Source organism: Pleurodeles waltl, chromosome 4_2 (genome assembly GCF_031143425.1).
Source record: "Pleurodeles waltl isolate 20211129_DDA chromosome 4_2, aPleWal1.hap1.20221129, whole genome shotgun sequence".
Lineage (NCBI taxonomy): Eukaryota > Metazoa > Chordata > Amphibia > Caudata > Salamandridae > Pleurodeles > Pleurodeles waltl.
In genome coordinates, this window is record NC_090443.1 from 877,247,645 (window position 1) to 877,263,693 (window position 16,049).

General features: G+C 44.9%; 1 protein-coding gene across 1 annotated transcript in view; it reads right to left on the reverse strand.

Moving 5' to 3' along the window:
* Window positions 1-16,049, reverse strand: part of SCP2 (sterol carrier protein 2) — a 322,938-nt gene that overhangs the window by 153,686 nt on the left and 153,203 nt on the right. The window contains exon 6 of the mRNA XM_069232654.1: window positions 7,253-7,379. Within this exon, the coding sequence (XP_069088755.1) occupies window positions 7,253-7,379 (127 nt within the window). The remainder of the gene's footprint in view (window positions 1-7,252; window positions 7,380-16,049) is intronic.

A 16,049-nucleotide genomic window follows, 5' to 3' on the forward strand; every position in this document is an offset into this window, starting at 1 on the left:
ACTTTTTACCTACCTCATTATCAAACATCCCTCCCTCAACGTTTTAGCACCACAACATTAGAACTACTGCCACCATACAACATTCATGTCATCATCATCTACTGCCCTCCAAGAGCTATTGGCTCCTTCTTTTAAGTCCTGGTCACTATTAAAGACTCACTTTCTCCAAACTACCCTCTGGTCCTGTTGGCAGATTTTAATCTAGACATCTCCAAAATACCCTGTGGCCGCTTTTGGAGATTTCAATCTAGACATAAGCAATAATCTTTATTTTGGGTAACACCTTTCAGACACCTCACCATTTGACACACAATCAGCATCTACTGACAAACATGATAAGCCTTTAAACCTAATACTCGCGTCTAAAACCAGAGCCCACATAACTCCCATCATTTTCCCTTCTTTCTCAGACCATGCTATCATTTCATTTCTATACTTTTTATTTGGTTTTCAATAAAGTAAAACCCTACAAGACCACAAAGCAGTAAAAAGCAATACATCATGTAAAAGCCAGTGATTTCCTCAGACTGACAGTGTCAGATAAAAAAAACAAGCATTTGGAATGCAATAAATCTCACATTTTCTTGAGTTAGAGCTATTAGCATTGTAAATGCATAACTGAGCTTTTATTGCCACATAAATTGGTCAATCCTGACTCAATGTCCTCGTTTCCTACCATATATTTCCACTGGCCCAGCATTTAACTAAAGCACTTCCATTTACCTTCTTCCTCTATCTTAAAACATATACAATTATCATATAAATCTTTATCAGAAATAAACTTTTGGCATTAGAGTGTAATGCTCAAAATACCATAACAAAAATATCATTTGGGACGGACTGGAGGGTGAAAGGAAAGAGGGAGCTGAGGGTAAAGATGGAGAGGGCAAGTGGCCTAGTAACGGTGTCATGGGCCCTGGAGTGAGTAAGGAAAACGGTTGACTGAAATTTTAGTAGGAAAACAGAGCAGTAATTAGAGTTGAGTGGGGTCCGTAGGTCTCTGGGCCCCAGTGCCACTGCAACTGTTTCCGTATTGATAACTAGGCCTCAGAGAAGAGAAAGCAGATGGGGCAGGAAAAGAGAAGCAAAAGGAATACAACAGACAAAACGAAGAAAGAGAAGGGGTTGCAAAGAAATAAAAGAAAGAAGGGAAAGAAGAGAATAGAGCAAATGGGTGAGACAAAAGAAAAAAGGAATTGAAACTAGCGAATGAAAGATAAAGAGGTAAAAACAATGAAAGAAGTGTGAAAAGAAAGAAAAATTAACATTAGAGAAAAATAAAGAGATCGTGAAAGAAACAAGCAGTGATAGAACCAGGGCATGTATGTATTGACACATTTCCCACAGACACAGACACTTCGGGTCCTGAAAGTAACTTGTGGCTTCCACATACAGACGGGAAAAAGAGGGATTTATATTAAAACGTGAATTGACAGATAGAGATAAGAAAAACACCAGAGAGAGGAAGGAAGTAAGATCTAAAAAAAAAAAAAGTGAAAGGATGCATACAAAGTCAAAGGAAAGACAGAATAATAAAGACAAAGAAAGAATGAAGGGTAGAGGAAAAAAAGTGAAAGAATGAACGTTCAATGAAGAAAAAAGAGAGGAACAAAACAAAGAAAGAAATAACCATGTTTTTGCGAGATTGAAAGAGGAGATAGCAAGAGGAAGAGAGAAATAAATAAAAGGGAGAGGAGTAGAAATTAACAGAAAGAAAGAGTGAAACGGTTAACATGTGATTTTCAGAGCTAAAAAGACAAAAGTGGGGGAGACTGAAAACATTGAGATTAAACAGAGTAAAGGAAAGACCTGAGTGAGATAGGTGAAACAGACCCTCTGAAATAAAGATGGCTGCTAATAATAAACTTATTTGGTTCTCCCACGTCCTCAAACAAAAGTCAGAGTATGGAACAACAGGAGGCACTGCAGAACAGCAGGAGGTGCTTTAGCAGAGTTGTATGTGAACCCCAATATAGCAATATTGGGGCGCTTCAGATTAGGAGTATAGACAGAGTTGTGTCCCGGCTCAATGCTGGAATAGCAGAAGGGCAGCGGGTGAGGAATGAGAAACTGAGCGCTGTGTAATTCCTTGTATTCGAATAATGGGGAGCTGCAGGTTAGGGTTGAGGTGCACTGACAAGCTGTATGTGGGCTGCAGCACTGGAATAGTAACGGGCACACAAGGTCAGAAGTGAGGTATGTTAATGGAGCTATGTATGGAACCTAGTATTGGGATGCCAGTGTTGCCAAGTGTTAACCTGGAGGTGCGCTGGTGAAGCTGCGAGTGGGGCCCAGCATAGGGGTGGTGTAGGAAGTTGGCTCTGTATATACTATCTCAAAGTGAGAGATAGTGTGCACAGAGTCCAAGTGTTCCCCTTAGAGGTTGATAGTGGCAAAATTAGATCATTCTAATGCTCTATTTTGTGGTAGTGTGGTCGAGCAGTAGGCTTATCAGAGGGTAGTGTTAAGCATTTGTTGTACACACACAGGCAATAAATGAGCAACACACACTCAAAGACTTAACTCCAGGCCAATAGTTTTTATATAGAAAAATATCTTTCCTTAATTTATTTTACAACCACAAGATTCAAGATTTGAAGTAAATACATAAAATGCAAGGTACTCCACATAGGTAAGTAAGGAACTTTGAATTAGAGCAGTAACATACACAGTTTTGGTTAAAATAGCAATAAGCTATTTTAAAAGTGGACAGTGCAAAAATCAACAGTTCTTGGGGGAGGTAAGTAAGGTTAAGTTTCTGAGGTAAGTAAAGCACTTACAAGTTCAGTTTCCTGGGCATAGGCAGCCCACTATTGGGGGTTCAAGGCAACCCCAAAGTCACTGCACCAGCAACCCAGGGCAGGTCAGGAGCTGAGGTCAAAGGAGGGCCCAAAATACATAGGCGTCTATGGAGAACAGGGGTGCTCCGGTTCCAGGCTGCCAACAGGTAGGTACCTGTGTCTTCGGAGGGCAGACCAGGGGGGTTTTGTAGAGCACAGGGTGGGACACAAGTAGGCACACAAAACACACCCTCAGCGGCACAGGGATGGCTGGGTGCAGTGTGCTTAGCAGGGGTCGGGTTTTCAATAGAAATCAATGGAGGGATCCGGGGATCACTCTAGCCATGCAGGCAGGGCAGAGGGGGGCTTCTCGGGCCAGCCACCGACTGGACTAGGCAGAGGGTCGCCTGATGGTCACTCCTGCACTGGAGTTCGGTTCCTTTCGGTCCTGGGGGCTGCAGGTGCAGTGCTTGGTCCAGGCGTCGGGTTCTTTGTTGCAGGCAGTCGTGGTCAGGGGGAGCCTCTAGATCCTCTCCGCATGCGTCGCTGTGGGGGTGCAAGGGGTTCATCTCAGGTTACTTACGAGGTTGCAGTCGCCTGGGAGTCCTCTCTGCAGTGTTGGTTCTCTGGAGCTCAAGCCGGGGGCGTCGGGTGCAGAGTGTGAAGTCTCACGCTTCCGGCGGGAAGAGCAAGTTCTTTGAAAGTTGCTTCTTTGTTGCAAAGTTGTTGCTGTTTTTGAACAGTGCCGCTGTTCTCTGGAGTTTCTTGGTCCTTCGGGTTCAGGCCAGTCCTCTGAGGCTTCAGAGGTCGCTGGTCCCTGTCGGAATGTGTCACTGTGCAGGTTCTTTGAGTCTGGAGACAGGCCGGTAGGGCTGGGGCCAAGTCAGTTGTTGTCTCCCTCGTCTCTGCAGGGCTTTCAGGTCAGCAGTCCTTCTTCTTGTTGTAGGTTGCAGGAATCTGATTTCCTGGGCTCTGGGTCGTCCCTAAATACTAGATTATGGGGTGTGTTTAGGTCAGGAGGGCAGTAGCCAATGGCTACTGTCCTGCAGGGTGGCTACACCCTCTTTGTGCCTCCTCCCTGAGGGAAGGGGGGCACATCCCTAATCCTATTGGGGGAATCCTCCAAACTCAAGATGGAGGATTTCTAAAAGCAGGGGTCACCTCAGGTCAGGACAACTTAGGCGCTGTCCTGACTGGGGGGGGACTCCTCCTTGTTTTTCTTATTATACTCTCCTGCCTTGCCGCAAAAAGTGGGGGCAGTGGCCGGAGGGGCGGGCATCTCCACTAGCTGGAATGCCCTGGGGTGCTGTAACAAAAGGTATGAGCCTTTGAGGCTCACCGCCAGGTGTTACAGTTCCTGCAGGGGGAGGTGAGAAGTACCTCTACTCAGTCCAGGCTTTGTTCTTGGCCACACAGTGACAAAGGCACTCTCCCCATGTGGTCAGAAACTCGTCTGTTCGTGGCAGGCTGGCAGAAACTGGTCAGCCTAGCACTAGGAGTCGGACTGGTATTCAGGAGGCATCTCTGAGATGCCCTCTGGGTGCATTTTACAATAAATCCCACACTGGCATCAGTGTGCATTTACTGTGCTGAGATGTTTGATGCCAAACTTCCCAGATTTCAGTGTAGCAATTATGGAACTGTGGAGTTCGAGTTTGACACACTCCCAGACCATATTCTCTTTATGGCTACCCTGCACTTACAATGTCTAAGGTTTTGCTTAGACACTGTAGGGGCATAGTGCTCATATGCTCTCACCTGTGGTATAGTGCACCCTGCCTTAGGGCTGTAAGGCCTGCTAGAGGGGTGACTTACATATGCCACAGGCAGTGTGAGGTGGGCATGGCACTCTGAGCAGAGTGCCATGTCGACTTAGACTGCAAGAACTGAAGTGCTCTGGAAGACAGTGTGTGTGGTTCATGGCACTGGGACGGCTGAGGGCTTGGAGTGTGTGAACTGAGGTGACCTGATGGAGCTGCTCCCGAGGTCCCAGTACTGGAGCAGCAGAGAGTGCTGACTGAATGTGCTCTAGCAAACAGCATGTGTGGTTCATGGCACTGGGACGGCTGAGGGCTTGGAGTGTGAGAACTGAGGTGCACTGATGGAGCTGCACCAGAGGTCCCAGTACTGGAGCAGCAGAGAGTACTGACTGAAAGAAGTGAGATGCTCTGACACACAGCGTGTGTGGGACTGGCACAGCTGAGCGTTTGGAGTGTGTGAACTGAGGTGCACCGATGGAGCTGCGAGTGGGATCCCAGTATGGAGCAGAAGTGGGTACTCTCTCTAAGGATTGCGTAGCTCTGGTAGAGTTGGTAAAGAAAATCCAAGCAAAGGAAGGGCGGGAGCCAGGAAGCTGAAAGAGGGTGCAGAGAGCCCACAAAGACCAAATGTGACCAAGATAACAGCCTGATTTATAGCTTTGTTTACAGCTAAGCTCAGAGCAAGAATGCTCTGAAAATGAAAAGGGAAGCTTCCTTGGACAGGAGCAGAAAACAAAGTTAAAGAAAGTCCCCTACAGACTAGATATTATACAGTAGTTGGTCCCTGCTCCCACACAGAAGAAGGAGGGACAAAGAAGCATGCCTGACAACTAGCAAGCAAGGATTTTTAAATGACACTGAAACTAACAAATTAAATAGCTGGAAGCCCACAGAAGAAGTATACGTAAATGTATATAAGAGGTCGTACCCTTACGCTGACCAAGGAGAACAAGATAGTAATCAGCAGGGCGGCCCTGTGTTCAGCACCACCCTGGCTGATTGCAACCTGCACCGCTGTCAGCCCGTCGTGATCTAAGATCCTGGCGAGGACGGCGGGAGGTTGGCGAGTCTGCCTACCAATCACGTAATGTGGTGGTTGGACTGCCACAACCACGCCAGATCCGGCAGCCACCAAGGCAATATTGTAATCAGGGCCTGAATCTCTCAAAGGTAAAGTCCAATCCATCATAGACTGAGAGACCCTAAGCTATAGAGACTAATATTTATGCCTTCTTGGAACTCACCGGCTTCCATCATAACTCCTGCTACACTATGGTTCTCAGCGCTGGCATCCAAGAAACCACCCAAGAAATTAATTGACTCCAAATTGGCAGTAGGCCTTTGAGGTGGTGATCACAACTCTGCACAAGACATTACTTATGACGTCCATGACAAAAATCCTTTTCCAACTCAGTCAAAGGTGAGGAGAGCCCACTGCTTTTAGTACTTAACAGTAGTTAGCTAAGCAACAAAACTGAACGTCGATCAAGAAGTAATGGTTTGCAATAGTTTGGGCTCTGAATGTGTTCTGCACATACTTGTTTGACAGGCTGATGATCAGATACAGGAAAAAAACAAATTTCCCTGCTGCAGCATTTCCTTGTAGAGACTGGATATCTCGGCTGAGCACCAAACCATAACTTCTAACAGTAATGCAGTATGTTTGAGAAAGCTGAACCAAACAAACAAACTTAGGACTCCTGGTGGGGAGCAGGCTCTTGCTCTGGGTGCAATTTGGGAAGGATGAGATGAGCTGTAAGTATGAAAGTCTCTGAATAGTTGTGCTACTGGACCATCCCAATCAGTTGTTCTTAAAGTTATGCTATCATGTTTACTTATTGGCTCGGTCTGAGGGGCGTTCTAATCTGAAGGAGCCTTCCAAGACGCAGTTATAGTGCTTCCAAAATGATCCCTTTGTTAAGCACCTTAAACTCGACTGCCCAGCAAGTAGTCTAAAAGGAGTAGCTACACCTCACTCATGTTATCCAGATATCTATGACAGTAGCATTTAATTGTTTTTGAGACGTAGTAGCATTCACTCAAAGGTGATCAATACTGGCCTTCTATTGTAGATTAAGTCCATAACAGGAATCACCTTTGGGGCATTCAATAATTGTATTGCACTGTACGTAGACTCAACCTTCACAACCTCTCCTTTGAGCTGGAACTTCGCTACTCAATAAAACTGCCTGAAGTCAAGTCAAGGAGGCCAAACATCTGCTAAAGACAGAGTAACCTTTGCCCTGATTAGTCGACATCCCCTGCACTCACACCCTTGACCTTGCTGAGTTATTCTTGCAACTGCAAGGATCAAACAAAAGCTTTAAAGCACGGCACGACAGGTCCTCCATTTTCACTGAGAGGGAACTTGTGTCCGGCCTGCTTTACCATTCTGAGGAAAATTGGAAGAAACCCTTGTTCTGGTTTGTGTTGCATCAATTTGAATCTTATTATCTGGCATCCCCTAAAGTATCCCTCCACTGCTGATGATGGATGGTCAGGAAAACCATCCGAGTGTAAGGAAGAGCTCACAAAATCAAGCTCCTCTACCAATATTTTAATCTGGTACATCACCATGAGCAAATCCAGGAAATATTAGCTGATTTGGTGCAAAGTTCTATCTGGAAGAGAATTCAAGTACACAAAAACTATATTCTCTTTTCATTTTACGAGCCCCCGAATATTTTCTAGAACACATGCATTAAAAAGTACCGTATTTTTCCATATGCTCCTTCCCTGCATTTCCAAACATCTGAGGTGCTAGAGGAGCGCCAGCAATTCCGTACTTGTTCATAATCACTTCCAAATGTTTATCCATTGGATTGGTACGGTCTGTAAACTAGAAAAAACAGAAAGAACATTTTAGCAAACAGATTTTAAAGAGACAGCTCAGTGCATTGTAAAAGTGCTTACCAATGTGCGTTAGCTTGCAATGTTACAGGTGGGTCAAACGAAACTACATGTATGCAATAATTAAAATATTAGCACCAGGTGTTAAATGTTGAGAGCTGGACAGCCAATCAGAATGCTTAATTGCAATGACTATCAGCATACTTTGGCTCAGAAAGTATTCCTTTGCTTTCAGGTTTCTTACATTTCTATGCTGTCAAACTGTGCTAGGACACACCACCACTGGCATAAATGTTCAAACCAGCCCCCTCAATTCTTCCCTATTCACTCTCTCTCTCTCCTCCGATCCTCTCTATTTCTCCTTCTCTCTGTGGTCTCTCTCCATGCTCTTTACTCACTTCTCTCATTCTCTTTGCATATGCCCCATCTGTGCCTCCTACAATAAAGTGACAGAGGCTCCAGCAACAGCACTGGGAGTTAAACAAACATTGGCAAAGCCACTATTCTCTACCAAAAGACCTATTGGCTTTGCTATTTTTTTCACCATCTAGTAAAGCATCATGCCTTCTCTGCATCATGGCTGGGAAAAAAAAAAAAGTCATGATGAAATTGCTAATGTGTCATTTTGAAGCAATGCGCATGAGTCCAACATGCATGTGGGAACCCAGAAAAGGATACCTTTTTATATATTTTTATTTTAGCAAACCAGAATGAATCGGTTAAATGAAAAAAGTAACATGAAATGCCTGTTTTAAAGCGTACCATTAAAGTATTTAAAAAAAAAAAAGAAAATAATGGATGAACAGTTTGTGGAGAAGCAACACAGTGGCCACAAGGAGATGCAAATGGCAGGCTGGTGGGGAGAAGCAACAAATGGGAGAGAATTTGGGCAAAAGAGAACAAAGTGAAGCACAGGGGGCAGAAGCACACAGAGAAGAGAGAGCAACACAAATATGGGTGGGGGAGAAAACCATATTGGCAGAAACAGCAAGCAGGGGGAGAAAAGCAAACAAGATAGACACATGACAAATATATACAATCTCATGGAGTGCTTAAACAAAAAAAACAAGCATTTGCAATGCAATAGGTCTCGCATTAGCAAGAGTTAGAGCTGTTGGCGTTGTAAATGAGAATGACAACCTCACGGTTGGGACCTTATAAATATTTAGCCATGCAGCACATTAAGCCTTTATGGGAAATAAACTTTGTTTGTGCATTCCTTTATATAATACACATTATACTGTAATGGTCTGAACAGCCCTTACAGAGCACAACAGTAAAAATTGCATTTGGAGGAAACATGGTCATATAAACATATATTCAGCTCCTAGGTCATACTCACATAAAAAAGAATGATAAAGATTATTGCAGTGTAATCATATAATCATCCCCTTGAGGGCATAGTGTTTTACACATTTTCAGTCCTAGCAGGCCTTTTACATTTCATTTAACTGCGGAGTCAGTGGCACAAGGGTACCTGCTGCATATCATTACTAATGTCCCTGTGGAATCAATAACAAAAGATGAAGTACCAATGGTAGTGGCTAAATGTCCCTGTTGAGCCAACTGAATTAGTAATGCCTTGGGATAAAAAAATGTTTTTGAGTAAGGCATAGTGCATTACACAACTGAAGGCCAAACAGGACTGTCCAGATACTAATGCCAACAAAGCCCTTATAACACAAACTCCTCCCAACTATAGAAACAAAAGTTTCAGCTATGAGAGAATTTAAAGATGCAGTGAGTGGTAAGAGAGGTTATGATATTTGGCCCCCCTCTCACCTAGTGTGACCCATAAGATTGCCTGAACAGAAAGAGCACATCATTCTAAATGTTTCGGGGTTGGGGGGGGGTGCATGGGTTCTATTGCCCTAGGACAACCACAGGCTGAGTTATGGGCACAAATGTGTTGTAAACTGAATATCTGCAAAGCATTATGGGCTGAATTTTCTTGAATACATTAAACCTTTATCGGAAATAAAGTGTGTTTGTTCATTAGCAGAATGTGCAGTACCACTGGTGGGGGCTAGATGTCCCATTAGCAGAAGATGCAGTACCACTGGGGGTGGCTAGATGTCTTGTTGAGCCAATGAAATCAGTAGTGCTTTGGAGCATTTTTTTTTTTATATCAGAGTGCTGCATCGAGAACATAGTACATTACACTTCTACAGGCCAGGCATAATTGTCAGAATATTAACAAGGCCCTTATAACACAAACTCCTCTCAGCTGTAGAAACAAATGTTTCAGCTATGAGAAAAATTAAAGATGCACTGAGTGGTGGAAGAGGTTATGATATTTGGGCCCCTTCTCACCTAGTGTGACCCACAGGATTGCCTGAACAGAAAGAGCACATCATTCCAAGGGGCATATTTATACTATGTCTGCGCCGAATGTGCGTCAAAAAGTTTGACGCACATTCAGCGCAAACCTTGCCTCATATTTATACAATGACCCCCGACCCCGCAAACGTCAAAATCCCTCCGTGTGTGTCATTTTCTGGATGCAGGAAACCGCCTTGCGTTAATGACATGCAAGGTAGGTGTTCCCATCCAAAAAATGACTTTAAGGCCTGTGCCCCTTATTTATACTCCCGCGTCATTTTGATGCACAGGAGGGGGCGGGCCTTAAAAAACAGCGCACAGCCTGATGTGCGCCGTTTTTTAACGCCTAGGTGAGGGAAGGCGTTAAGGGACATGTGGGCCCACTTCCATGGTCTCTGACCATGGAAGCAGTCCAGAGGTGCCCTTCCCTGCCCCCAGGGACACCCCCTGCCACCCTCGCCCACTCCTGGAGGACACCCATGGATGGGAGGACCCATTCCAGGTAGGTACAGGTAAGTTTATATATATATATATATATATATATATATATATATATATATATATATATATATATATATAATTTTTTTTTTAAGTGGCATGGGGGGGGCTAACTTGGACCCCCCCACATGCCACTGTGCCCAATGGCCATGCCCACGGGACAGAAGTCCCCTGGGCATGGCCATTGGGCAAGGGGGCATGACTCCTGTCTTTGCTAAGACAGGAGTCATTTCAATGGGGGTTGTGCATCAAAAAATGGCCCAAGTCCGTTTGAGCCATGATTTTTGACTCAAATCTGACTTGCACCATTTTTGGACGCACACGCTGGTTTGGGGTTATGGGCACAAATGTGTTGCGTGAATACGTTAAACCTTTATCAGGAATAAAGTGTGTTCCTTCATAAGCAGAAGGTACAGTACCACTGGTGGAGGCTAGATGTCCCAATCTATCTACAGGCCAGGCATAATTGTCAGAATACTAACAGGATCCTTATAACACAAACTCCACTCAGCTGTAGAAACAAATGTTTCATATATGAGAGAATTTAAAGATGCACTGAATGGTGGAACAGGTTATGATATTTGGACCCCCTCTCACCTATTGTGACCCAGATTGCCTGAATAGAGAGCACACCATTCTAAATGTTTCTGGGGTGGTTCCTTTGTCCTAGGACCACCACAGGCTGAGTTATGGGCACAACTGTGTAGTAAACAAAATGCCTGCAAAGCATTATGGGCTGAGTTTCCATGAATACATTAACCCTTTCTGCAAAATAAAGATAGACCTCTGCAGGCCACCAGAATTGTCAGAATACTAACAAAGCCCTTATTACAAAAATTCCTCTAAGCTGTAAAAACAAAAGTTTCATCTAGGAGAGTGAGTTTAAATATACATTGAATGGTGGAAGAGGTTATATTTGCCCCCCCCCCTTCTCACCTAGTCTGACCCAAAAGATTGCCTGAACAGAAAACACATTATTCTAAATGTTTTGGGGGTGGTCCCATTGCCCTAGGACCACCACAGGCTGAATTATGAGCACACATGTGTTGTAAAACAAATGCCTGCAAATATTATGGGCTAAGTTTCCATAAATACATTAAACCTTTATCAGAAATAAATTGTCTTAGTTCATAAGCAGAAGGTGCAGTCCCAGTGGTGGTGGCTAGATGTCCCTGTCAAGCCAACTAAGTCAGTACTACCTTGGAACAATTATTCTTGCAGGCCAGACAGAATTGTCAGAATACTAACAAGGCCCTTATAACACAAATTCCTCTGAGCTGTAGAAATAAAGGTTTCAGCTACCAGAGAGTTTAAATATGCACTATGTGGTGGAAGAGGTTATGATATTTACCCCCCCACCCGCTAGTGTGACCCACATGATTGCTTGAATAGAAAGAGCACATTGTTATAAATGTTTTGGGGGTGGTCCCATTGCCCTAGGACCACCACAGGCTGAGTTAAGGGCACAAATGTGTTGTAAAATGCTTATGCTTTCAAAGCATTATGGGTCGAGGTTTCCCGAGTGCAGTAAATATTGTAGTATCTCCTCTCCCGCTTTGCCGGGAGAGCCTGAAGATTTATTCCTAGGTCGATTTTATGTTTTATATAGCAACAAAAAAGTACAAAACATAGGTACAACACAACTACTTGTTATTACTGACTATGTAAGGAAGGACCCAGTGATAGGCAAACAAGGAAAATGAACTGCATGCGTGAACATGAGTGCTGACAAACACAAGAGGCAGGAAACAAAAAAAAATAGTCAGTCCTAACAACAGAAAAACATGTGAGGCTAATTAACTGTACTTGGCCAAGTACAGGAAGTGACGTATCGGCTGCCAAACCACTTAGAAGGCAGCACAACAAGAGCAACACTCCTTCAACCTATTGGAAGTGACAGGCAACGGCAGGCGGGACAAAAATCCCTCTATCCCTAACAACAGGTCTTCCAGACAGCGCATGCACAATGTGGAGGCTCGACCTAAAAATGTGAGCAGGGAAAGCACAGAAGCCAGCCAATCAAAGAGATGGTGATGAGGCTATGCTCCATTGCAGGTACAAACACAAGATTGAAAAAATCCATCAAATAAGCAGCAGCCAAATGAGAGTGAATGGAAAGCCATCCAATTATAAGCAATTAGGAGCTTCAAACCCACAATATGTCTTTAGCAACCTGAGAGCTTTCACTGGTAAAAACTAGCATCCAAAGGCTCCAGTCCACTGGGGATAATACCAATGAGAAATAAGGATTCAGTTATTCCCACTAAGATGCATCTCCAGTTCAAAATTTTATATTCTTTTGGGTGCTACTAGCCATGTTATTCTTACCTATGAGGCAATAACAGCTGTAAATTACTAGCCCCATTTTTCTGGAGATAGGGCACGTTACTATGGGGTTGGGTAATTAATAGCCATTATTTCTCATAGGTGCAGGCAATTATGCTAAAATATAGACTCTAGACCAAAAATATGTTGTTCAGATCATTTATACAAAATCGATGTTATTAGCAATGAAGAGAGCTGATGTCAATGTTTTTGTATCAGCCGGTGACCGCTGCCAAGATACAGTGGATCCACTTTGTAATTAAATGTTGCAAAGTCAGTAACATAGTTGATATTTATTAGATATTTTAGTGTGCAAACTGTAGGAGTACTGACTGACACCCAAGATTAAGTGCGTCTAGAGAAGAGGTCTCCAATGTTTTTCTGTAGTAAGAGTTACTTATTTTCTGTGATCAGAGGACTGGGGAGACAACCAGAACTGGCCCAGGCGAGGACCACGGGGGAATGAGAACGCAGACCAGCGTTCTTGACGTTTCCCAAGACACGCCCTTGACAGACTCATGGGCCATTATAGGCCGAGGGACATAGCATATGACGTGCGAGACCAGAAGACTGAGGAGGAAGGAGCATTGGGAGGAGAATCCGATTGAGAGAAACACAAGGAAGCAGATGAGATGGAGTTGGGAGCAGAGGAACAAGGAGCGGCATTGGAGTGGATTCCAGCACCAAAGGATGAAAAAAACCGCACTGCAGCAGCAGGAACTGCTGAAACCAGTCCAGTAAGGGTTCTGCGAGTGGCAAGCCCCGGGGAAAGCCGACACAGACGAGGCAGCCGAGACTCTAAGGTAGAGTCACAGTCTCAGGCAAGTACCAAGTACCAATAAGGGGCATATAATGTGTTGTTTGGTGGGGAGGTCACAGGGATACTTGGTCGTGTTGTAAGGGGAATCACAAACTGCACTTTTTTGATACACTTCTTGGGTGAGAATCACATTATCGAATACTGGTGGGCAGCAGTCCGGCATGTGAACTATCTGAGGCACTGAGAGGAAAGCATGGCTACCAAATAGCATGAAAGACCTGGAGATAGGGTTCACAATGGGACACAACTGAGTTTAGTGATCCCCCAATCAGCAGCTAAAGAACACCTACCTGGTGTTGGGTCCCTGCATTTGAATTAGCCTGGAACAAATACCTCTCCTCGATTTTTGTTTTCCCTGAGGGTGAGACCTTGGACTAACTGGAACACTACAGAAAGAAAAAGAAAACCTGGAGAAACATTTAAATAGCTGATAAACCCATATTTATGGACGGTAAACATGCCCTGTGCTCCAGACCTGTACTCCGCTATAATAAAATAGTTATACCCACTTATACTGATCTGAGTCATATACTCTGCCTGTTTCATTGGTGTCAGAAATGGGATAACGTTTTATCCCTATAAACAGTGGACAGAAATGACTCATCCAGTAACAATGGAAGTCATGGTCAAGCAGCTGCCAGCAGGACAACAACATCTACAACTTGTAGTAGAAGAACAAACTAAAGCCTGCCTGGAGGACAGGAAAAACCTGCAGATGCCCTAAAAACCCAGGCCATGGTGATGAGAAATAATCAGCTGCTTCATGATACCGCCATCCAGAAAGTCCACAGAGACAACTGTAAGCGCAAAGGTGCACCCAAACATTTCAAGCTTGGTGCCCCAAAAGTACCAAGCAGGGGATGATCTGGACTAATTTTTTACCAGCTTCGAAAGGGTCGCAACGTCGGCTCCTTGGCACTCTGAACGATGGGGTCAGTATGTTGCACCACTTTTGACCGGCAAACTGCAAACAGCCTACTAGGCTGCCAATCCAACAGGTACCGTACCCTATCATGATGTTAGGAAGACCATCTTGGAACGTTTTGGATATGACATTGAACATTATAGGGCATGGTTTAAGAAGGAGAAAATTAACACACAAGACAATCCTTGGGAACTAGGTGGCTAAAACTCTCTTACTCTACCATGGAGGGTTTGATGGATAGGGTATTACCTGACCAATTCCTAGAGGCCCTGTCTGGCCCTAACAGGGCATGGATACAACATCATCAAGATGTTAAAGTCCACACCAACATAGATTTGGTCTGTGCTTTCCACCGATCACCTGATTTTAGGGTTAGCCACCTGCTGACACCCACCCCAATACCCCAGAATTAGCAGAACTTTTCCTCCTACCAAAAACAGTCCCCAGGATAACACCAGAGCATGGTACGTCCCTCGGGCTCCAGGGAAGGATTTCACACAAGGGCCCCGGTGTTTCCAGTGACTGAATGGGACCACAGCGCACGCAACTGTCTGCAAAAACCCCAAGCAGACGAATCCATGGAGGTGGGATACTCCCGGGGAAGGGTTTTGTGGGCTGGAGGCAGTCCTGCCAAATATAAGAAACAGATACATGTAAACCAGGAGCCAACTGTGGTTCTGATAGGCTCTGGTTGTCGTCATTCAGTGATCAGTGAGGAAAATGTACACTTCCAACAATTACGGAAGGGGTAGACCGTCCTGATTACTTGTGTACACTGGGACAGCAAATCCTACCCCATAGCTGAAGTGCATTTCAACTGGACAGGACAGGAGGGAGCCCTACAAGTGGGTGCTATTCCCCAGTTGGTTGAGAAAATTATTATAGGAACTGATTATGAAGAATTCCCCATATTGCTATCCTCTCTAGGGAACCAGGGCATGGTATGGTTGAGGGTGTCATCCTTCCAAGACAAGACACTGAATGGGGGTAAGAATAAGAAATATTAAACCTCGGATAGTGAAGCGTGAGAAGTGTAACCAGAATAGACTATGGGGGTCATTTTGACCCCAGCGGTCGGTGGTAATGTGGCAGTGGTGCCGCCAACAGGTTGGCGGTACATACTGCCACATTATGACATTGGTGGGTTGGCTGAAGCCAATCCGCCAATGTACCACTCTGACCGCCATGGCGGTAGCAGCCGCCGAGCTGGAGATAAGAATCTTCAGCCCGGTGGCCGCTATTGTCCCGCCTCAGGCATTTTGACCCTGCCTACCGCCATGGTTTCCGTGGCGTTCGTACCGCCTTATAAACCATGGCGGTAGGCCCTATTAGTGACAGGGAATTCCTTCCCTGTCACTTATAGGAGGCCCCCACTCCCCCCAAACACTCCCCAAATGCCCTCCACCTCCCCCCTCCACCCACGCTCCCCCCTTCCAATCCACAACACCCCCAACACACACACGCAGACATGCACCACGCATACATCCTTTCATTCATGCACACATCCGTACCACATTCACACTGACACGCAGACACGCATTCACATATCCATTCATACATGCATTCTCACACATGCATACACGCACGCAAACACTACACCAACATTCGCATTCACGCACACATTCTCACACACACACACACACACACACACACACACAACACCCCTACCTCTCCCCCCCCCCTTGTTGGAGACCCAAGGACTGCCAGCAGAACACCGCCATTTCTCGTAATACGGATGGCAGCGGTCTACTGGCGTAGCGCTGCTGGTG